This window comes from Maylandia zebra, linkage group LG22 (assembly GCF_041146795.1).
Source record: "Maylandia zebra isolate NMK-2024a linkage group LG22, Mzebra_GT3a, whole genome shotgun sequence".
In the NCBI taxonomy this organism is placed as follows: Eukaryota; Metazoa; Chordata; class Actinopteri; order Cichliformes; family Cichlidae; genus Maylandia; species Maylandia zebra.
Genome location: NC_135187.1, coordinates 22,110,638 through 22,133,668, shown reverse-complemented (window position 1 = coordinate 22,133,668; position 23,031 = coordinate 22,110,638). Strand labels below are relative to the sequence as shown.

Below are 23,031 nucleotides of genomic sequence, written 5' to 3'. Positions count from 1 at the left end.
CCTTTGCCCTTGAGCTGTAACAGCGAACCCTCCGAACTCAATCAAATACGAATAATGTTTACGGTGCCGCATATGAACTAGTGCTTTAGAAAAGTCAGTTAAGTAATTGTCTGGAGTTAGAAGCAAAAATCCTTGTGCCACCTTTTAACCTTTTATTTGAACTCAGATCGTCTTAAGGCACAGCGAATACCAAACCATTCTCCAGATCAAATCATGGACGCTGGCAGTTCCATTTAAAGAGCAGCGTCACTACCGAACCCCCAGTGAGTCCATTGGAAACAACTACAGGCCCTGGGCTAAGGATCTGAAAATTAATCAGCTCCAGCGCAGACGACACACTCTCCATCAATCCTTGGCAAAACCAGCGGGGTCTTGTATCCTTTTGAGCTTGTCTCGCTGTGGGATTAAAAAGGGAAGGCTTTGTAAAGCGATGTGAGACTGCAGTATTCTTTGATTTGCTATCTGATAATTTAGTACTTCTTAAGACTTGCCTGAGAAACTTCACTTCAGCATATATTTTTGATCTTAATGAGGCTTTTAGCACTAACACCACCTGGAAAGAGAAAAGCAATAACCCCAAGGAGCAGGTAATTATACATTTAAGCAAACAAATGACATCAGTAACTTAACTTTAAGGTGTTCTTCTTCGTAAAACACTTGATCTAATTCACTCACCCTTTCATAGGGATGCATCTCCTCATGTATCATTTCAGGTCCAGGTCTAGAAGCTTGCCCAGACCCAGCAGGCGACCTATGAGTCCTGAAGAGCAGCTGGACACAATGCTTGAGCAAGAGAAGATGATCAGGGCCACTCAGGCAGAACCTAATGACACAGACCTGGAAGCAAGTATCACTTAATTTAGTGTGTAATTAGTCAGACGCTGATTTAAACCCCTTTTTTTAAACACATGTATGACCTTGACTTTGCTGTCACAGAGGTAAATATACTACATCAACACTGTTCCCAGCTCAGTGTTGGCCCTCCAGCCCTGCCAGCAGATGATCAACATCGTGCAGCTGCTGTCTCCCAACACTAAGGATAGTAAACCCCTCCAGAGTTGAGTGCTGCCATGGAAGAGGAAGTCAAAAGAGATTATTACTTCAGCTTGAAAAGCGTAGGTACTAAACAGTGATAGTAATCCTTAGTGATTGCACACATCTCCACTGTTAGCATTTGTTCTATAATTAAACAGACAAAAACTAATGATTCTTTCATGATCATTTGACCAGTGAACTACATTCTCATGGACCCATTTGAACGTCATCGATTATCCATATGCAGTGTCCCTCAGCTTTTTCCCCAGGAGGTTTTTTCGTGCAGTGTCCAGGGCAACCAGCTACAGGGATGTTAAGTTGTGGCAAAGACAGCATCTCTTTGCTGTCACTCATATTATGCTCCTACTGCAGGAGGTGTGGCTAAGCAGGTAATGTGTTCTTCCTGTTCACTTAGATTATGCTGTTTTACTTGCAGTGCATGGGATATTTTCAGTGAAGTATTTCACTTGTAAATTGTCATACTGAGCGCACAGGAAACAACCTCATGCCTCCCCCACAGCTAATTCAGCTCAGTTTCTAAGATGTAAAGCTAAAATGTTATGCCAGATACAAAGAGAAACAGCATGAGTATTGTGGTGTGAAGCTGAATTTCTGTACTAGGTTGTATTAATTAACTGACTGAACCAATTAAAAGTGTAACTTTTAAAGTGTGAAATGCAAGTCATTATCTTTGATCTCCTTTCAGCTTTTCTTCCTTGAGGTTTATCAAGCTGGAGGACCTTTTTCTCCTCCAACCTCCCCCTCCTACCATCTGAGTTTGAAGTTTGTCCAGAGACAGTGCCAAAGTACAAGAGACGAACTGATTCAAAAGTGAGTATTGCCAATTTAACAGACTGCCTCAAAACAGGCAGCCTGTCACTGAAACTTGTATGCTAATGTCCACACTTAATAACTGTAGTGTAGCTTTACGCTGGCATAGAGCTGCAGTATGTGCCCAGGCAAATCCAATTGTAGGTGCTGACTCATGTTTCAACCCTGTCCACTCTGTAAGGCCCATGTCAGACTCCTTTTCAGGGATCGCTTACAGTGCCACCTTTTGGGATTCCATCAATACCTTTGTATGTCTGTTGTATTTCAGGTTAGACCATTTAGCAGTCCTCTGGGATTTCTATCTAGAACACTGAAATATAAGCCATTGTAATCTGTAGAAATTAGCATGTGTATGTTAATTCCTGTATGCATAACTCCTACCTGCATGGTTACCTTACCTTTAAATAATGTGCTCAAAGGAAGAATGTTATCAATAATGTATTTTGCACATGTGTTCCTCAAAACACCAATAATGACTGACACAAATAAACAAGTCAGTGGCTTATGTGGACTTAGGTTAGACAAAGCATACACTTCCACTCTGTTCTGTGTATTGATGAGCTGTGCCTTTTCCATGTCCAGGCATTCAGAATGGAACCAGCGGTTACAGTTATCACACTGAATCTGTGAACAACAAATACATGAGTTTTCATAAAGACATAAAGTAAATAAGTACATAAATAAAATAATTTGAATCAGAAGCAAATATGTCATCCTAGACAACAAAACTATTTTTAAAACATTGTACCCAGTCAGTGATGGAGGGTCCTGGATTGGGTGGTTTCACTGTTGCACACATAACACAGTTGTCACTGTTGAATACTAATACATGGAAAAATATACATATATGTTAGTGTTCAGCAGTTTGACACGAATAAATAAATGAAACTTAAAGATGTTACACACCTGAGGCCTCAAGTATTGTCTGCGGCAATGTCCTTTGTGCCTGGCCATCTCTTTTTTAGTTGTCAAAATGTAATTTCAGGTTTCTTTGGGAATGCGTCCATTACAAACAAACAAACAAAAATAGAATTAAAGTGAAAATATCAGTACAGCAGGTACAGTTTCTGTTGCATGATAAAAGTTACACACAAAATGATCCTTCTCTTCTTTTTCATGAATCAGACAGACACATGAATGAATCTCAACATGTTTTTGAAGCTGTGTGAGAATGCCCTGTGATCTATATTATGTTACATGAAGTTAAAATACATATGTTCTTTTAAATCTACAAATTGTGCTAATGTCTTTCTCCTTAAGCATTGTAAGGGTATTTTTATTTTTGGAAATTGCTTGTGTCTAGTTTGGAAATACTTGTTTAAATAACTGATAACCATGGATTTTATTACCCTTTCATCTCCAACCATATGTTCAAATATAGAAACAGATGTCCTCCATAAACAGGTGAATGCCCTATTCAGATACTAATCCTTTGTAATTCATGTAAGATGACTGTTTTCTAACAATTCTTTATTCATCTTTAGTGCAGTTTATTAAGCTACAAATTTAAAAAAAAAATTATGTTAGAGGGCAGTCTGTGTCACGCAGTTCGAAAGCACCTTTAGATAAAGGCCCTTGGTCCTGCCACTTTTCTAATGACATCACAGAATACCTAATATTTTGTTATAATAATAAAGACGTAAATAATGCATAATTACCAGAATCTTTGGGCTACCCGGTCAGACTCTTCCTGCTCCAAAGACTTTCTTGAAGGATCGACCAAATACAGAGAGCTGTCATTGTACTGTGATAGATCTAGTTTTTAAAATTACATAAATTATGAACACTGTTAATGGAAAAAAAAAATTAGTGTAACAAAAATGTTGCTAGTACTAACCAGACTTCCGGTGTATATTTCCAATGTGTACAAATGATACAATGGCTTTGTAGTTGTCAAAGTTCACCTGTGACACATTAGAAATTCATAACAAATCTGCAGAAATACTTTTTCCATTTATTTAAAGACATTACAAAATTTCCAAAATCAGAAATCTCTAATATATGAAATAAAAATTTACCTTGGACAAACTTTGCCTCCTGATGATTTCTATCGCTCCAAAGATCACAAAATAAAAAGCAGGTATGGAGGAGATCAAAACTCCAGACATCCAGAGGCCCCCAGGACACAAGAGACCAAGGAAGACCAACAGAGGGGCAGCCACGCCACTGTCCCAGAAAGAGCTGAGGAGAGTCCCAGATGAGGGCTCACTCAGCAGCCGCGGAGCAGAAGCCAGGGGGACTTGCAGTGACGTGCCCGTGAGCTCCGCTAGCAGCCAGCTGTGCCTGAGTGACCGAGCCCCAGGCCGAGAGGCCGGGGGCACCCCACCTCCGAAGTGGCCCGAGCGAGCCCCAGGCTCCAGGCCCCGATAAGCGGCCGCCAAGGAGTGAGCCGGTGTGTACCTGGACGCCCATCCCCGGACACAAAGAACCACCAACGCACCGATGTCTGAGGGAGTCCGCCACTGGCAGGGGAAGTGGTGGTAGGGGGAGATAGGCCTCCAAACCTTGGAGGGCCTGAGATGTCCCCAGAGAGGTGGCGCCTGACACCCAACCTGACATATAGACACAGACATACAGGCACACACAGATACAAACATCCATTCCCACCCTCATGCTTCATATGCACTTACTCCACACTCAACCAACGTGGAGACAGACATAAAGAGACGCTGTACACACGATCACACTCCCCAAGCGTACTCTACAAACCGGGTCTAGGTACCCTTGCCCCTGGAGGGGGAACTGCACCCAGACCCAGGTGGTGTTACCCTTTTCCCTGCGGTGGGGAGAGGCAGACCGCCCCGACTCCGCAGCAGCAGGGAGGCCCCACACTCCAGACCGCAGTCGGACGGCCAACTCCTCCTCCTAGCCCCCCCGCTCCAGCAGGTCGCAGAGAACGGGGGTGAGAGAAGACTCCAAACCTCCCTCCACCCGCTCATTGTAGTGTTGATGCATGTGTGTTCTAAGGTGCATTGAAAACCCAGGAGGGCATGGAGCTACCTGCCAGAGAGCAGCAGGTAAGCGCATGGTCCCTCCTGCTAGCCCTCAATGTCTAAGTGTATTTAACCTTGAGAGGTGGGCAACGACGCCAGGGGTGGGGTGTACACCCTGATGGTACTTTGGATTCCGTGTATCGTGCCCACCCCCAAGATCCTATATGTATGTGTAATGAGAGTGTGAGTAATGTGAATGTCTAAGTTGTGGGATAAAATTGAGGCAGAGGCAGCCAGAAGGGGACAGAGGGGGGGGGTAGCCTCCTCTGCACCCTGGTGACATACCCCTACTCCAAGGTCCTGCATGTGTGGGTGGTTGTGGTGGAGCAGGAAGAGGGAGGCAGCTGGAGATGGGGAGGGAAGGAAGGGAGGGGCAGGTGACCCCTCCCTGGGGCCAGCTCCCCCGCTGACCCCAGTAGGCACCCCCATACTCCGCGACCCGCCAGGGAAAGGGGGCCCAGGCCCATCCAGACCGGGGCCCAGTGCAGCAGCGCCGCCCGGCCCCACAGAGCCCGGGACAGTCCACCCAACCCCACCACAGAGAAAACTGCACCCACCCCACCATCCACTCATCTTCCAGACTACATAAGACAATAAACACCCAGGCTGAGATCTTCCTCCACCTCTCCTGTATCTCCCCCTCCTGCAGAGGGAGCTCCTGAGGAGAGGAAAGCTCCTGCAAGATGTGACAATCTCCCCCACCAGTTGAAGAGCCCCCCCAGGTGGCTCGATGCACCGGTGGCACCCTCCTCCTAGGGCTGGGCCCCCTTGCACCCACCCGCCCACAACCCCGGCAACACACCAACCAGGACCCAAGCCCCCGAGGCCCGGCCCGGGCCCCAGCCCAGAGACGGAGCTCCCCCAGAACCTCACACCCATCCCGGACCCACCCAGGGGAAGCCAGGCTACCAGGTCAGTAACCCACGTCCATCAGCACAGACCCTCCCCTAGCCCCGCTGCACGCAGCCGCGAGGAAACAGTCACCTGAGAGCCAACAGAGCCCCCAACCGGGCATGACCGCTACCCCGGGTTGAGCCCCCCAAGGAAGATGCCTCCGGGGAACCCCCCGACGCCCTAAGCCTGTCCCTACCCCCACACCAATCACAACAGTGAAGGCGGGACCAAACTATGACCTCCCACCCCCACTAGGTGATGGAGCTGATCAAAGGAGCCCAGAGCAATTGATCTGATGTGGTGGCAGAGGCTGTATCAAGACTAATGTAATCTAATAGATAATTTCTATATTGGTTAGAATTAAGATTATTTTTATTTTTCCTGTTCATGAGGACTGTTTTCTTGGCTATGCATAGGGCAGTGAAAACCATATGGGAGATATTCTTTTCTGAAGTGACATTATCTAAGCTGCCCAACAAACACACTAAGGGGGAAGTTGGAATGTTACATTTCAGACACTTCGATAAGTCTTCACATATCTCGCGCCAAAACTTCTGAACTGGTGGACAGAACCAAAGAGCGTGGATATAATTGTCCGGTGAATTGGTTTGGCAGTGTGAGCAGTTGTTGGTAGACGTAAAGCCCATCTTGAACATCCGATGACCTGTATAGTGCACTCTATGTAATATTTTGTATTGAATTAATTGAAGATTTTGTTTTGTTTTTAATACTAGGAGTACATACATCTCCTACAAGCCAGCTGTGTGGTCTAAGGGACAGGAGCTCACTGTGACATATGATGAAGTCGTTACCTCTAATTTGAGACAGGACCACAAAGACAACTTCTGTTTCATGGTGTTTCCACGAATATGTGAGCTGTGAGTCAACAACAGAAGAGTAATTTGTTATGAGTTCAAAAACTCATTCTTCTGAGAACATTCATTGTACCGTAATAGATTACAATGGTTTTAAATGTAATTAAAAAAAAAAAAAAAAAGTACATCATGCAACAACAACAAAATATCTCCAGATTTTACATGATTACATAAATAAAGTCCAATAATTGAAATGCATTTTATTTGTGATGTTAAACAAAATTCAGAAATTCATACTTGTCTCATTTACTCTTGTTCTTGTAAAACACTTTAATGCTGATATATTACACATAATATTTGTGGGGTGTGTTTGATTAGAAATCATAACAGCTGAAAAAAAAAAAAAACATAGTTTGAATCTATTTAATGACTGCTACTTTTTGTGGACTAATTTATCATTTTATTTTACTTTAGCAGTGGATATCATGCGCACTGTTGGGTCATTCTGCAGACATGGGCCTACCAAATGAATAAGCGTCATGCAAGGTAGTTTCCCTGCTTACCGCTACTTGTCCTGTCTTTAATTTGCCATTTTTGGCAAAGAAGACATTGCTCTCTGCTTTGATATTACATCCACCAGTGGCAAATAGTGCCTTTGTAAGTCTGCCCATGTGAGAAAGAGTTCAATTAGCAGCATTCACAATTGCAGCCATTTCGAAGGCACTGAAATCTCCTTTCCAAAATGTGACTGACGCTTTCTTAGCCATGTATGTTGCAGTTTTCTGGCAAACAGCTACTTGTTCCTGGCTTTCAGCCTACAAAGACAGACATGTGACAATAATCAGACTCATGTACGATAATAACACACAACGGTAGACATAAAATAAACGTAAAATACCTGGTTTTAGACAATATCATGTTGTTTGAGCTGTTCCTGTTCCAAGGTTTTGACAGGAACCGTGGGAGTCGTGTCTTTCTCTGTTAACAAATAACATTTTTGAATGACTTCTTTTGTTTATTTTATAGAACGACGAAAGGATAATTGTGAGCTTAAAGAATTGAAAGTCCGGTTGTCATTTAATTCTTGAAATTAACGGAACATTAAAACATACCTCAGTTTTCTCTTTTTTCAGTGGCAAGCCTGTCACTAATGGTGACACGTACACACTGTCATGGCTGGCAGACCGTGGGGATGTGGGGAAATCAGGACCCACAATGCAGGACTCTGGTGCAGAAAACAGTGCGTTTATTGACAGTGCTGTGAATATTACACAATAGATCCCCGTGCGCTCCCCTGACTCCCTTGTCGTGTCTTTCTACACCCGAAGTCCGTGCTCTGTATTTTCAGCTCCCGTGTGTCCGCACACCCCGTGCTTGCTGCCCTCTCGTTTCCATGCTCCGCCTGGGGGGGAAATAACAGAGGCAGCTGTCAGGATACACAACTACAGCTTGCATACACTCAAAAGACTTTGCTCAGTAAGACAACTGACATGCCGTCTCACACAACAATCGCACATCAGTAGGAGCTCAATCACACCCTTAAATAGCTCCCCTGACAAGGCTGATCAACTGCAGGTGCGTGGCATCATCTTCAGGTGTGGCCAGCCACCTGGCAGGGCCACACCCACCAGGCCTGAAGGTGCCTGTAGCCCGGCCTACCGGATACAGCCGCACCCACACACAAACACCTGCCTATACATGTAAGCATGGAAACAGGGACAGCAGCATAGCAGCAACCATACATATAAGATATTATACAAGTCCACAACTGCTCACGGACCCTGGGTCACTCAGACTGTGTTTGTCTTTCCATTTCTCCATGCCTGTTGAGTATACAGACATACTTTTAATGCTTACAGATTCCATCACCAGTTGTTTCTGTACATAGGCAAATATTTTCACTGGTTCTGACTATGTTGCTCTATTTGTATAAAATATCATTTTTAGTAACAGGAAATTGTTCATACTTTCTTGATATTTTCATGTTTGCATATTCAAGAAGGAGGGCATCGTGCATTTTTTGATATATGTCAACAAAGTCATCAAGCCGTGTCAGTCTCCTTCTCTGGATACGGATTCTTTTCATATCCTACTGGCTTTTCTCCATGATTCGCTGGCTTCTGTTGTCTTGTGTAAAATGATGTAATGTAATAGTACATAGTGATTGATTGATTGATTGATTGGTAATTTATTTCAACATGTGAACAATATACAAGTACATTTAGAAAAGAAATGAGAGAAAAAAAAATATACTATACAAATTACATACAAAAAAACATTCTGATTAGTGAGTTAAACAATCTATGTATTTCAATTTTATCTACAATTTCTGTTTCTTTTACACTTATTCTTCTCTTCATGATACCTGGTTCTTGGATTGCTGAATGTCACCATGGAGTTAATCAGGATCAGTACCATGACGTCCAAGATCCCCTGAGGAGCATCCAAATACTTCAGAAATATAAGTAACAAACAAAAGCTACTGACTGACAAATCTTTACTGAGTTGTCACTTTTACAGTTATTTATAAATGACAAGTTATAAAAATAATACAAAAAATAAAATGTACCGAGCATCAGTGCTGACCACAAAGTTGCATGTGGTAGAAGGTGATTTACCAGACCTGAAATACATTTCGGCATAAAAGAGGTTTCGTTCACCCTCACAGTCCAGTGTTGCACTGTCAACAATTTCCTGGAAATGGGTCTTCAAGGGGGCGTTCTGAACATCAGTCTGTAAAACTTATATATAATCAGTAATATCACAAAGCAAAAAAAATAAAATAAAATTCTTACTTTCATGCAATGTTAAATTCATTAAAGTATGTACATATGAAAGCATGTTTTCATAATTATTTCATTTTTTTAACAGATTATTGAGTTTTAAAAATACATTGTTATTTTTAATAATATAAAGTAATGAATTGTTATGGGACAGAGACAAATAAACACTTATTACTAATATTACTTTACTAATAAATATAAGTTAACTTTGTAGTCCTCAGCAATCACAGTCTTTTCATCCACATCTAGGGTCCCCCTTTTTTGCATAAGGAGTTTCAGGTTGTTGTAATGCTTTGTTATATTCCTTCCACTACAAGGACTGCGAAACACTACTGCTGCACTATGGACAACCTCATCCATGTCTTTTAAGTTAGCACAACATGCAAGCAGCCCAAATAGATGCATTCCAAGCCTGTAGTTCTCTGGAATGCTGGGGAAAGAAATAAATGGAATCACTGTTAGTAGTACCTTTAAATTAGAAATGTTATATTCTCAAAGAATTATTGATGTAAATGTGCATACTGTTTTTTACAAAGGTCCTTGGCATTTTTCATGACGTGGCTCAAATACCGATGAAGAAAATGGTAAAATGGTAAATGGCCTGTATTTATATAGCGCTTTACTAGTCCCTAAGGACCCCAAAGCGCTTTACATATCCAGTCATCCACCCATTCACGCACTGGGAATGGGAACGTTGAATGTCTGTGATGAATGTTTGCCAGTGAGCAAGAGAAAGTTCTTCTGCAGCAGATCCTCACAACTTGTTCTGCAGAATGTGATGGAAATGGATCAGAGGAGTACTAGTGATCCATCACACATGAACATGACAGGCCTTTTGTAGGCCCGATTTACAAAAGCTCTCACCAGATCTGTTTGAAAGGCCTGCAAGAAGTATGTTACAGAGGCATATGTAGCAACAGGAAGAGGAGGTGCACCTTTGGATGGGTTTCTGACAACCAATTCATACACATAGTATGGTGGCATTCCAGCACTTTCTTTTCTTACTATAGCATCAAAGTACACAATGTCTTCTTTGCATTGCTGATACAAACTGACAAGGTTTTTTTTGACCACCTATCCAGGATGTACTGTCACAGTTGGGACAGGCTTGAGCAACCCCTTTACCTTATATTGGATAAGCAGCTAAGAAAATGGACAAATTGACACAAATATAATTTGCGGATACAAAAAAGTATCAAATATATTTATATGTTAATACAATTAGAACAATAGAATCGAAATATATGATCTAAAAAGAAAGCATTCTCTTACGAAAGAAGGAAAGTCAACATCTGATTGTAAAGAATTAAAAACAGTGTATCTATTAATTACAGTGTCATCAGTTCACTGTGTTTCCGGATTCTTCTTTCTGTCTAATGATGAGCTCCTGGAGATTCTGCCACAGACCAAAGACCCCCTGTGTGTCCAACCCCACCTGAAGAAGTGTTTTAAAGGCATTGCGAAGCTGGAATTTACTGAGGACATGGCGATTACTGGCAAAATATCAACTCTGAAAAGGAGACAGTGCCCTTGACAGAGAAGATTTATCCAGCTCAAGCTAAGGTATACAGCAAAACAGTGTTAGCTAGTAACACAAAAAATGCTATTTTGCATATTTCATATATATAAAAAATAGATATCTAATTTACATTGTTTCACTTTTTTTTTTTTTTTTTTTGCAGTTTTTCAGTTCACATAGTGCAGAGGCCATATTTTGTTACTTTTTACTGTTATCGCTTTTAGGTTATGGTGGGAAAATGGTTGGTCAGCTGTCCTTTTTTTCACTAGGATATGTGAAAAGAGTGAGGAAATTACTAAGATGGTCAGAGGCACCCCAAAAACTACAGAAGAGATCGTGACTGAGCTTGAAGACAGCAGAGCAAGTCTAAATAAACAGAAAACAGATTGAGGACCACCTTCAAACAAGGTAAGAAATGCAGCTTTACTGTCTGTTTTCCCAGCTTCTTTTTAATGTAAATACCAACAATTCAAACTGACTGCCCTGTCCCCATTTGACTGTTTCAGGGTCTTTAGCTTTAACCAGAGGCTGCAAGATGTGCAGAAAGAGATACTGGCTTTTAAGAAAAAGAAACTGATGAACATGGAGGAAATAAAGAACAATGTGAGAAATCTCACTCAAATCACTACCAACCTGGTGGACGCTGTCACTGAGCTGGAGGTCAGAGAGGCTACATTCTTACTTCCCTTAAAGTACACATGTTATCTTTTCATTTGGTAATGTAGCTTAAATAGTTTTTGTACCTGTTAAAACATAGACCTTTCTTTATCCTGTAAGGCCAGAGGGTGCTGCACGATTGTTGTTGTTCTTCCTCCATACAGCATATCAACAAAGAACAGGCTTTGCTAGATATGGAGCAGACATGATTTCTTCATTCCCTCCTTGCTTATAGAATAAAGCAGCAGCACTACTGTTCATGTTGTTCCAACATTTTGCATGCAAAAATAGTGCCACTGTGACTAATGTGTAATTACATAAACATGAAACTCTGCAGATGGCTCACTCCTGCTGCTTTATAATGGATGCAGGTGTTCTACTTTGATTTTAATATTTGTATTTGAATGCGTACTAGATGTAATAATGGGGCACTGGCACTGCTAAAATTCAAATTCAAACATCTGTGGGATTAGCGTGCACTTCCGTTTAAAAAGCGGTCTGAGTAAGTGATATGCAAGCTCTGTTTCCAACAAGAACAAAATTACTTGACCTGCTTAAGCACAGCCTCAGGCAACGAAATTACAATATATTTATCCTTTTAGTGTATATTTTTCTGAATTTCCATTTTTATGCTCTTCCATGCTAATATTACAGTTATGTACATCTCTAGTCTTGTATTTATTCTTTAAGACATTTATCTGAATTTAGTCGTTGGTAAATTCTACATTAGAAATGCTATGACTATGAGATACAACAAAAGCTCATTTTAAATGCAGTTGTGTTATTCTTACTGATACTTTCCTAAATAGCAATGGGAGGACAAGCTGCAGGACGTATGCAGGACATACTAGATGCCATGTTGAAGTGTCAGGCTATGTGGCTCTACCTTGAGCCCATCTTCAGCTCAGAGGACATCGTTGCCCAGATGCCTGAGGAGGGACGCAAGTTTGCCATTGTGGACAGCTACTGGAACAATATCATGACGGAGGCGGTATAATCCCTATGACACTGTCAAAAGGCGTTTTAGTTTCTGTAATTGGATCTCGTGAATTTTGTTTCGAATTCTGTGTGATAACACTTTCCAGGTTAAGGATACGCGTGTGTTAGTGGCTACGTGTTAGTGATATTTCAGCTATTTTGACTCCCATTTGTAGGCTAAAATACACATTGACAGTCTATGTTTGCTAAATAAAATTTAAAAAAAAAAATAGAACTAACGTAAAGCAGAAGCATCTACAGTGCTGTAGATGCCTGTAGGAAAATCTTACATTAATACAGAAAAATAAATATGGAAGAGTTACTTAATCAATTTACTAATATTAGAAATACTGTTAAGGATCTTCTCAAGTGGCTGTTTCAGCTTTCTTTGTTCACTGTGTTTCCAGATTCTTCTTTCCGTCTAATGATGAGCTCCTGGAGATTCTTTCACAGACCAGATACCCCCTGTGTGTCCAACCCCACCTGAAGAAGTGTTTTGAAGGCATAGCAAAGCTGGAATTTACTGAGGACATGGCGATTACTGGCAAAATATCAACTGACAAGGAGAAGATTTATCCAGCTCAAGCTAAGGTATACAGCAAAACAGTGTTAGCATGTGTTGTGTTACTAACTATTTTACATATTTCATATGCATAAAATAGATTCCTGTTTCATATCTGATTTACATTGTTATACTTTTGCCGTTTTTCACTTCACATAGTGCAGAGGCCATATTTTGTGACTTTTTATTATGATCACTTCTAAGGTTTGCTGGAAAAATGGTTGGTCAGCTGTCCTTTTTTTCACTGGGATATGTAAAATGTATGAGGAAATTACGAAGATGGTCAGAGGCACCCGGAAACTTCAGAAGAGTTGCTGTCTCTTAACCAGTACATTAAAAACACCAGGGATGTGACCATTCACAAGCTGATAGACGAGGTTGATGAGGCAACCAGGCATCTCAGCTTCCTCTTCGATTATGCTACTCTGACTTGTATGCCCATCAAATCTTTTCCTAACAAAATAAATGCTTACTTTACTCTTTATCTTGTTTTTAGGATAAGGAATGCTAATGTATCTGTCTTGAGGTCGCTACCAACTGTCAGATTTAGGCACCATGTGTAATGGGGAAGCTCAGGCACTAGTCGAACACTGCACAATGCCCAGGCGCTCCATGGTCGCAAACTCCTCCCGAGCGACAGACAATTTGGCGGGGTCACGCGTGAACACCAGGTGCCCGACCGTAGTGATATAAATGGTTGCTGCAAGTGGAGAACCCAACGCTCAGAAGTGTTCGGCATGTTTAAAACACAATAAAGTGAGAAGATATGTGAAATAGTTGTTGAAGCTAGGTTAAGAAGATGGGTGATGATCAGCGAGCAGCAGTGCGACTTCATGCCAGATTATTTTTTTGCTTTAAGAGTGTTGATGTAGAAGTATAGAGAAGGTCAGAAGGAGCTGCACTGAGTCTTTGTGGATCTAGAGAAAGCATATGATAGACCCCTCTAAAATATAGAGGGGTTGTAAAATATGATTAAAGAATACTATAACTCCTATCATCCTGATTCAAATATTCAAATAGTGTTTTCAGTTATTTTATCAAGAGTTCAAACTTATCTGAATTTTGTTTCATGTAGATTCCCCGGAAGAAGTGGGTGTTGCAGTGGCCTGGCCAAGTTCTTATTTGTGCCTCTTCTATATATTAGACCAGCCAAGTGTCTGAAGCCATCCAGACCAACCCTCTGCCTGTCAGTCTTTAAAAAAATGTAAAAGTTGAAAAAAAAAATCCAATTATGAAATGATACTGTGTGGGTTTCTTTAAAACTTAAAACTTCTTTTACATTTGTTTTTATTGGTTTCATCTTCCAAAGGCCTATGTGGAGAATTGCAATGCCCAGATTGCTGACATTGTAGACCTGGTGCGTGGGAAGTTCCCTGGAGGGGCAAGGATGACCCTTGGTGCTCTTACTGCGATTGATGTTCATGGTAATTTCTAAATATCAAAAGTATTAGATTTTGTTTTAACATAATATGTTATCTGTGTTTAACCTGTTTTGTTTTTTCTCTCCTAGCTTGAGATGTTGTGGCAAAACTTGCAGAGGACAGTATCTCCTCACTGAATGACTTTGTGTGGATTTTTCAGTTGCGTTACTTTTGGGAGGATGGAGAAGTGATGTTGCGGATGATTACAACCTGCTTGAAATATGGCTATGAATATCTGGGCAGTTCCCCCCGTCTGGTCATCACACAGCTTACTGATCGCTGCTATAGATAACTTTCAGTTGGTTTGGTCACTTATGGTTTTAGCTTGAAGTGCAATGCTATAAAATATAAAAAGAGGACCCAGCCGAAGGCAGAAGGTCGCGGCCGCAGTCGCAGGAGAAGGAGAGAGGGCCTTCGGTCCGTGGGTGGCAGACTATTCCAGGTGGTAGCAAGACGCCAGCTAAAAAGCTTAAGGCATGGAACAGTGGCGAGCGGAGTTTGGAGCTCCTCCCTCGCGGGGTAAGTCCCGTTTGTTAAAATGCATAAAGACATCCCCGGTAAATTAGGAAGGGTGACTGCCGCTGCTTTCCTGTGTCTAGCGGTAACAGAGTGGCAGAGGACACTACATGAGGACACTGTTGGCCTGGCCCCACTGGTGGAGTTCGGCAGACTTTTAGTGGCCTTAAGTGTGGCGGAGACTGATTGGGACCCTTGGGGGCTTCAGCTCGCGGACTGAGGACTGGACTTTTGTTATCCTTAGTTTTATGTCTTTTTTAAAAATTATTCTTTTCCCTGATCGGGGTATCTTTATGCTGTAAATAAAGTATATATTTTTATTAATTATTTTAACCGAGTATTACATGTCTTTCTGTTTCCGTGATCATCCCCTGCTGCTCGTCCCGTTTAGAAGGGTTTCCCTTCTAGCATACACCTGTGACACTAGTGTGTGGTGTTCAATTGATCAGATGGTCTGGACTACAAGGCCATGAGTAAATTCTTAAAAGGACTTGCTCAGTCGGGAGCTTGGGCATGTTTGAATTAATTTAATCGTGTTGAGGTAAAGAATTAGGCCAAATGTGTGTACGAATGCGTGACTGAGATACGTTTGTGCCAAATGAGAACCAGTTTACAATTGAAACGAACCCTATTTAAACCTAATATAGTATAAATGCTGTCTTCCTCTAAAATAGAAGCAGATTCTCCCCCTCGAGCTTACAGGTGGGTCCTGGGGTGTTAGAGGGATCAAAACAACAAGAAGAAATGTACAACCTTGATATGTCAGAGGGAAAGAAGATGGAAAATTTTAAAGTTAAATAGATCACTAAATAGGGAATAGTGTTTGCTCTATTTAGTGTGAACAGCACTTCAGTATTTTTTTTAACAATTTTAGTACGTCTTCATATTGTTATTATACGAACATATTTACATAGAAATGTCTTTACAAGTCTACTCACAATATAGATTTTTGCGTGTCACGGGTGGAAGTGCCCTCTGTGGTGGCTCAGCAGGTTCTCTGTCAGGGACTGGGTCTGTGACCCAGCGTTTTGTATTATTTTTGTATTATTTTCTTATGTTTATATTGTGTTCTATTCATGTGCTGTTCTTAAGTTGAGGGTTAATTAGTTATTTTGTATTTTTTGATTATTTATGAAATGATATTAAGTCTATTATTATTATTATTATTATTATTATTACCTTGAATTGCAGTATAGTTTAGGTTCTTTTATGTCTGCTTAGTTATGAGACTCTTCGTGTCCCCTGGTGTAAGTCTGTCCCAGTCTTCTGTGTCATGTATTTTCTGTCTCTGTGTTTTCATGTTGCTCATGTCATGTCCACATGTTTCCTGTTTTATTTTGAAAGAGTCTTGTGTTCTTGGTTCCTCATGTTTAGTTTTGTTCTCCCTTTTGTAATTATTCTGTTAAGCCCCACGCCCCAGTACCGGGGGCAAAAAGAAGGAGATCACGTTTAATCGGTTATAACACGGGGTCAGAAATAGAAGTCCTGACATGTGTGGTATCCACAGAAACCTCTGAATCTCAGCTAAAATCTCATATAAACCATTTCTACAACCACCAAACACAAGGAAAACAAGCCATGATTAAAAGAGCTGTTACCTAAATGCGCAAAAGTCCGCTAAACAAACAAAACAGAACCAGAAATTCTTCAGAGTTAATGTAACCGGTTTTCTGACAAAACGTCCTACTTTGTCAAAACATCCTACTGTAGCATAAATTTATAGTCATGTCTATCAATCTGATGAAATTTCACAAATGTTAGCTTTATTTTGATACCATGATTGTATACACAAAGTTTGTAATTGCAGAGAAATACTCAATTAATTTTGGACATTTCATTATCTGTCTTTATCACCATGAACCCTGGTTATGCTGGCAGGGCTGAGCTTCCTGACAACCTAAAGGTACATATCAGACCAGTTAATACAGTTATACAGTTAATACAGGCTAACAACACTGTTAACATAATATAATATAAACAGTAAGGTGAATAAAATATACTGTATGTTGAGCTGGCAGTCTTAGTCTTCCAGGCTCTTTCCATACCGTGGCTATGATGGCGCCAGACTATGGTCTCATTGGTGAAATCTCACTATTCTCTATGGGCTTCATGGGGAAAATATTCCACAAAATGTTTTGGTCTGAAAATTATTTTAAGAAGAAGACTTGTTTGGTAAAAAAACAAAACAAAAACCCTCTAATTCAACCCTTCCTATCTTATTCATAGCCTTTTCCTTTTTTGTTTTCTTTAGGTCACGAGCAGTTGTCCAAGCATTTCACTACATATCGTACTGTGTATGACTGTGTACGTGACAAATAAAATTTGAATTTGATTTGAATTTGAATTTGAATTCAAATTTTACTGACAGTTTGGCCCAGAAGATTGTGGCCACCTGTCGTTTGTGCTCTGAGCAGCTGTCTTCTCAGCATCACTACGACTACGGTATGCGAGCTGTGAAATCTGTGCTGACTGCAGCAGGGAACCTAAAGCTGAAATATCCCTAGGAGAATGCAAGCGTGCTGTTGCTTAGAGGGCTGATGGATGTCAACATGGCCAAATGTCTGGCGCAGGATGTGCCACTGTTTCAGGTGTCAGATTTTGTACCACGTCCACTGATAGACTGAGTCTGTTAGCTATAAATCAGGGCATGTTAACATATCATTCTCCTGCTGCTCCCTGCACGGCATCATCTCTGATTTATTTCCTGGAGTTGTCCTTCTAAATCCAGACTATGACCTCCTCCTCAAAGCACTCAGTGACAACATTGCAAAGCTTAACCTCCAGCCTGTTCCATGGTTCATTGGCAAAATCATCCAGGTATTGATTCAAATTTATAAATGTTTGCAGAATAAATTTTACTGTATATACAGGTGTATGAGATGATGTTGGTGTGTCATGGCTTCATGATAGTAGGGGATCCTTTAGGAGGAAAGACTTCTGTCTATAAAGTTCTTACTCCTGCACTTGGAGATCTTTACAATGGCAAATATTCACAGTTTATAGTATACACAGTTTTTACTGTGATTGCCAGCAAGTTTCTTTGACCGCCACATTTTTGCTTCAGACTGACCCATTGCAAGCTATTGATTAATTAAATGTATTTATGTTATGTTTTTGTTCCTCTGTTTAAATTGTTATGCAAATTATCTCCATTTAGCCAAGTTCATGGATGAATTTGCAGTGAATCTTTGCATCATCAACCCCTAGGCCATGGATCAATTGTATGGTTGCTTCGATCCAGTCAGCCATGATGGTGTCCTGGCCACCTCCTTCAGGGATCATCTCCACCTATCTCCACCTCAGAAGATTGACGGTGGATAATCTTTGATGGTTTGACCTTTTGTCCCAAAGATCCTATCCACTTGGCACAAAGCCTATACAAACTGTATTCCTGCATGATGGGTTAGTAAGAATGACTTCTAATTAATAATTGGTTGGTCAGAATGTATTCATATTTCTCACTGTGTGTGTATGTGTTTGTTTTAACATTTCTGTCAACACCAGATGAAATTTGTGCACCAGAAACCACACAGAATATTGTCAGCCAGCAGATAGCCATGTGGTTGCAGGGTCTTTTCCTATTCACTGTGGTATGGTCTCTTGGTGTTATCATAACTGGAAATAGTTGTAAGACGTTTGATGTCTTCTACCGCAAACTGATCATGGACATGTATGATGAGCACCCTCGGCCCAAAACCATCAAACTCAAAAAGAATAATATCTTTCCTAAGAGAGGTAATGAAAATGTCTCACACAATCCCGAGAGGGTCTCTGCAAATGGGTCAGGGCAACGGAGGTTTATGAGTGTGTAGCCAAGGTTGTAGCCCCCAAAAAGTAAAGATTGAAGCTGACTGAGAATGAGCTGGTTGTGCAGATGGAAAAGCTGGCTGTGAAAAGAGCTGAGCTAAAAAAAAAAGAAAAAAAAGTGCAAGACCATCTACAGAGCCTGAATGATGACTTGTCAGCCATGATTAAAAAGAAGAACGAACTGGAGGACAACATCGAATTGTGTTCTCAGAAACTGATCAAGGCAGAGAAATGAATAGGAGGACTGGGGGGAAGGAGGATAGGTGGACAGAGGCTGCAAGGCAACTAGAAATTAGGTATGTGAAAATACGTATATGATGTGCTCATTTTTACTGTTAGTTCAGATGTATGGTCATGTGTGCCTGAGTTTTAGCATTAATCGGGTTTGTATCATATTTGTCTGTCTTACCTTGTGGCTTTTACTGTAGATTATCGTGTAGAATGCCAGGCACAGTGGCATATTGTATGTAAAGAGAAGAAAATCCCCTGCTCTGAGGACTTTACCCTCACTAACACCCAGAGTAGCCAGGTGGCTTCAGGGCATGGCAAATTGCGAGATTGCCAGTGGACTCGTTCTCCACAGACAATGGCATTGTTGTGTTTAACTCCCGTCGGTATTAACCCCCTGCTTTTGGCCTGGAAGGGAGCTACAAAGACTCTTTTATTATAAATCTGAATCATAAAAGGCTTTAATAAAGTCTGGCTTTGTGTCATTAGGTCTGCTGAAATTTGACCTAGATATGGGGGGCAGTAAGACCCAAACCATCTCCCTTGTTCAAGGGCAGAGACCCATAGCAGCTCGAATGATTGACAAAGCCATCAAGGAGGGAACCTGGGTGGTACTGCAGAACTGTCATCGAGCCACCAGCTGGATGCCCATTTTGGAGCGGCTCTGTGAGGAAACCTTTACTCCAGAGAAGACACACCCAAGCTTTAAGTAGCAGATTCTACATTTTTTTTTATTAATTTATTGCATCAATAACATAAAAAAACAAAATTATACATTTATGCTTTTCCACTCAGGTTATCGTTAACCAGTTACCCATCTGATAAGTTCCCAGTCAATATCCTGCAGAATGGGCTGAAAATGACAAACAAGCCTCCTAAAGGGATTAAAGCCAACCTGTTGCACTCATACCAGAGTCATCCCCATCTCTGACCCGGACTTTTTTGGTGGTTCCAAGAAACAGGTCATTTGGCAGAAGCTCCTGTTCGGCCTAACCTTCTTCCATGCTCCAGATGTTCCTTAATGAATATGAAGAGGTTCCACTGGAGGCCCTTACATACCTTACAGGTGAGAGTCAACATAGCAGTTTACTGAGCAGGTTATCAGTTAACACCAATGAAATGAGCAGCAGCAAATGAGGAAATGTGATTTTTTTTTTTTATGTGACCTTTTTTGTGACATTGTCATCTGTTAACTCTACACTGTAAGATATCCATAATTTTCAGTGATATTAGATGGAGCATCGATATTATCAGGCCATTATTCCCAAAGTACATACAGTTGCATTTAATAAAAGAACACAATAGCCACAGATTTTATTGTTAACCCAGAGGTGTTATGTGTCACCAGCAGTTTTAAGGGAGGACCCATGGTGCAAGACACTTAACACTTAACATTTATTTAATTAACTTCATGACAAATGATACAGCCATAGAAGTATTTCATCAGACAAAATTATAGTGGTGAGACAGGACTAGATATACCATGAGGGGTGACAGAAAACAAGACAGGTTGAAGCAACTATGGTGGAAAATAAAAAGGTGGGAAACAAAGTACAGCAATTAGACACAAAGAAAGAAAGTTTAAAAGCACAAAAGTAAATGTCACTGAGATGCACACAGAAACAACAAGGGGAGACAAACAACCACAGCTGACATTGAGAAAATGTCAAATATGAGAAGGATAACAATTAAATAAAAGAGGAGCAGCCAAAACTCAAACTCTTAACAAAACATCATGACAGAAGGATTAATTTGTTTTTAATTAGCAAATGTAATATATGTCTGTAATTAAATCTAGATTATCTTGAGCCTTGGAGAACCAGTCTGTCCATGATAGTCCGATCTGATAAAGAGTTGAATACAAAAACAATATATTTATGTATTCCAGACTTATGTAGACTACATTTGAAGCCTGCCAATTTCTGCTGATCCCTGTGTGTTCAGACTTAACAGTAACGCGGAAATCACCAAGGACAATCAAGAGACCAATCAGCTCTTAGAAGGAGTACTGCTGACACTTTGCAGGCAGTTGGGTGGGGGTTACCACCCAACTGCCTGGGTGGTATCATGAGGCTTCATGCTCTTGTCTGTTTGTGTTGTAGGAATTAGTAGATGAGCTTGCAGAGGACATCTTGTCTAAGCTGCCCACAGACTTTGGCATGCAAATGGTGATGGATAAATACCCAGTCAAGTATGAAGAGTCCATGAACACAGTTTTTTTTTACTCAATTTTTATTATAATTTACAACATTGCAACTTGTACTGGTCAATGTTCACAAGTAGGACAGTTACAGGAAAAAAAACCCAACAAAAACAACCAAAAAAAACCAAAAAACAAAAACTTTATGTAATATTAAATAACACGTGACAATCTTAGCCATAAATGAACAAAACGAAACAGACCTATGCTAAATTATTGAAACAGTAAAGCATGTATGGGTCGCCAACGCTCAGTAAACAATTCTCTCTGAATCCGCAGAGCATATGTTATTTCCTCCATTTGGTAAATTTCTCTTACTTTATCAATCCACATATTATATGAAGGTGGGTCAAGATTCAGCCATTTAATAGTAATACACTTTAGTGCTGCTGTAAGCAAGATTCTTAAGAGATACTTTTTATTGTTTCCCGCTAAACCATTTGGTAATACTCCTAAAATGGCTAGCTGTTGGTCTTTTGTTAATGGTTGTTGGAAAACTGTATTGAGAACTTTAAATATGTCATTCCAAAATGAGCAGATTTTTGGGCATGACCAGGATATATGTGAGTGGGTTCCTAAATAAGTACCACAATTTCACCAGCAGGTGTCAGGATTTGTAGGCTTCATTTTGGCAATTATCTCTGGGGTTCTAAAATATCTCATGACCACCTTCCATTTAAATTCTCTCCACAGCCCAGAATTATGAACGCTGTTTTGAGGCAGGAAGTCATCCGATTTAACAGGTAGCATTAACTTGTGATGCCATGCAGGTAGATGAAGTTGGGAAACAAATGTGTTGTGTTCACTGATCTGTTGAAATTCTTTACAATTCACCCTGAATCGCTCTCCCCTCCTGTCAGACTTACAGATGTGGTATGTGTCACGCTGGTAAAAATCAGAAAAGCTTTGAAGGGCCAAATTGCTATGTCTACTGAACTCAAGAGCATCTTTAACAGCATGCTGGTGGGCAAGGTGCCCGCTATGTGGGCGGCCAAGTCGTACACTTCTTTCAATCATATGCGGAGTTACATGACTGATCTGTTAGCCATGCAGGCTACAGTTTCTACAAGTAAGATTTATGATTGTTGTGAGTCACCTAGACCATGACCATCTTTGGAATATGACTGCCAAAATAAGTGTTGCACATACTAAAGAGTTGAAGGTCAGCAGCATACTATGTGCAGCTTGCTAGGTCTTCAGTTATTGTTCAGATATTCAGAAAAAATGCATGCAGAAAAAGTACAAGCAAAAACACTGAGAATATGTATTATTACTAACGATCTATTGTCCTGCATTTTAGCTGTGACTATTTTTTTATTGTCTGTCATAACAGAATTAGATAGATAACGGCCAACCTACACGTCTTGTGGCTCTCCAGCTTCAGAATTTTGCCAGGAAGTACAACATCCCCATTGACTACACCAGTTTTGAATTTGAGGCATGTATTTCTATTTCTAACTTCCCTCTGTGTTTTTGGTCATATTCACTCCAATTGATCTAAAGATATTTTATACTTACACCTTTGAGCTGTATTCCAGGTAACTACGGAAGAGTCGCAAATGGATGAAAAGCCAGAGGACGGAGCTTATATCAAAGGTCTGTTCATGGAGGGGGCACGCTGGGACAGGCAGAACATTGGAGAGTCTCTCCCCAAGATTCTGGTTGACTCTTTGCCCAAGCATAAACCAGGAGAAATGGACAAGTTTTGACATGAAAACATATGTATGTATGTCCTCTTTACAAAACCAGTGCCCGCCGGGGGACTTATACACATTTTATGCATCTTAGATGA

General features: G+C 40.8%; 1 protein-coding gene and 1 long non-coding RNA gene across 3 annotated transcripts; one reads left to right on the top strand and one right to left on the bottom strand.

Annotated features, from left to right (window-relative positions):
• Positions 1-54: 54 nt before the first annotated feature.
• Positions 55-23,031, top strand: LOC101473012 (dynein axonemal heavy chain 3-like). The gene is given in 43 exon segments (XM_076879049.1): positions 55-63; positions 167-374; positions 542-583; positions 686-847; positions 1,057-1,119; positions 1,231-1,347; positions 2,449-2,530; positions 11,377-11,530; positions 11,692-11,782; positions 12,337-12,518; positions 12,613-12,641; positions 12,806-12,902; positions 12,905-13,096; positions 13,272-13,377; positions 13,612-13,738; positions 14,097-14,253; positions 14,377-14,491; positions 14,578-14,771; positions 15,432-15,544; positions 15,966-15,996; positions 16,812-16,906; positions 17,035-17,136; positions 17,373-17,592; positions 17,687-17,821; positions 17,875-17,986; positions 18,162-18,317; positions 18,509-18,739; positions 18,772-19,062; positions 19,065-19,111; positions 19,185-19,341; positions 19,344-19,421; positions 19,529-19,748; positions 19,835-19,958; positions 19,960-20,045; positions 20,047-20,105; positions 20,838-20,875; positions 20,928-21,092; positions 21,142-21,239; positions 21,938-21,982; positions 22,100-22,298; positions 22,579-22,677; positions 22,778-22,960; positions 22,963-23,031. Coding segments are annotated over 43 exon segments (5,280 nt in total).
• Positions 6,534-8,072, bottom strand: LOC105940847 (uncharacterized). 2 transcript variants are annotated; one of them, XR_013095400.1, is made up of 4 exons: positions 8,059-8,072; positions 7,681-7,970; positions 7,467-7,546; positions 6,536-7,383 (listed from the first exon to the last, which is right to left on the bottom strand). It is a non-coding gene; the product is annotated as an uncharacterized LOC105940847 (long non-coding RNA). The 2 variants fall into 2 exon arrangements; XR_001167491.2 differs by having other exon boundaries at positions 6,534-7,383; positions 7,681-8,066.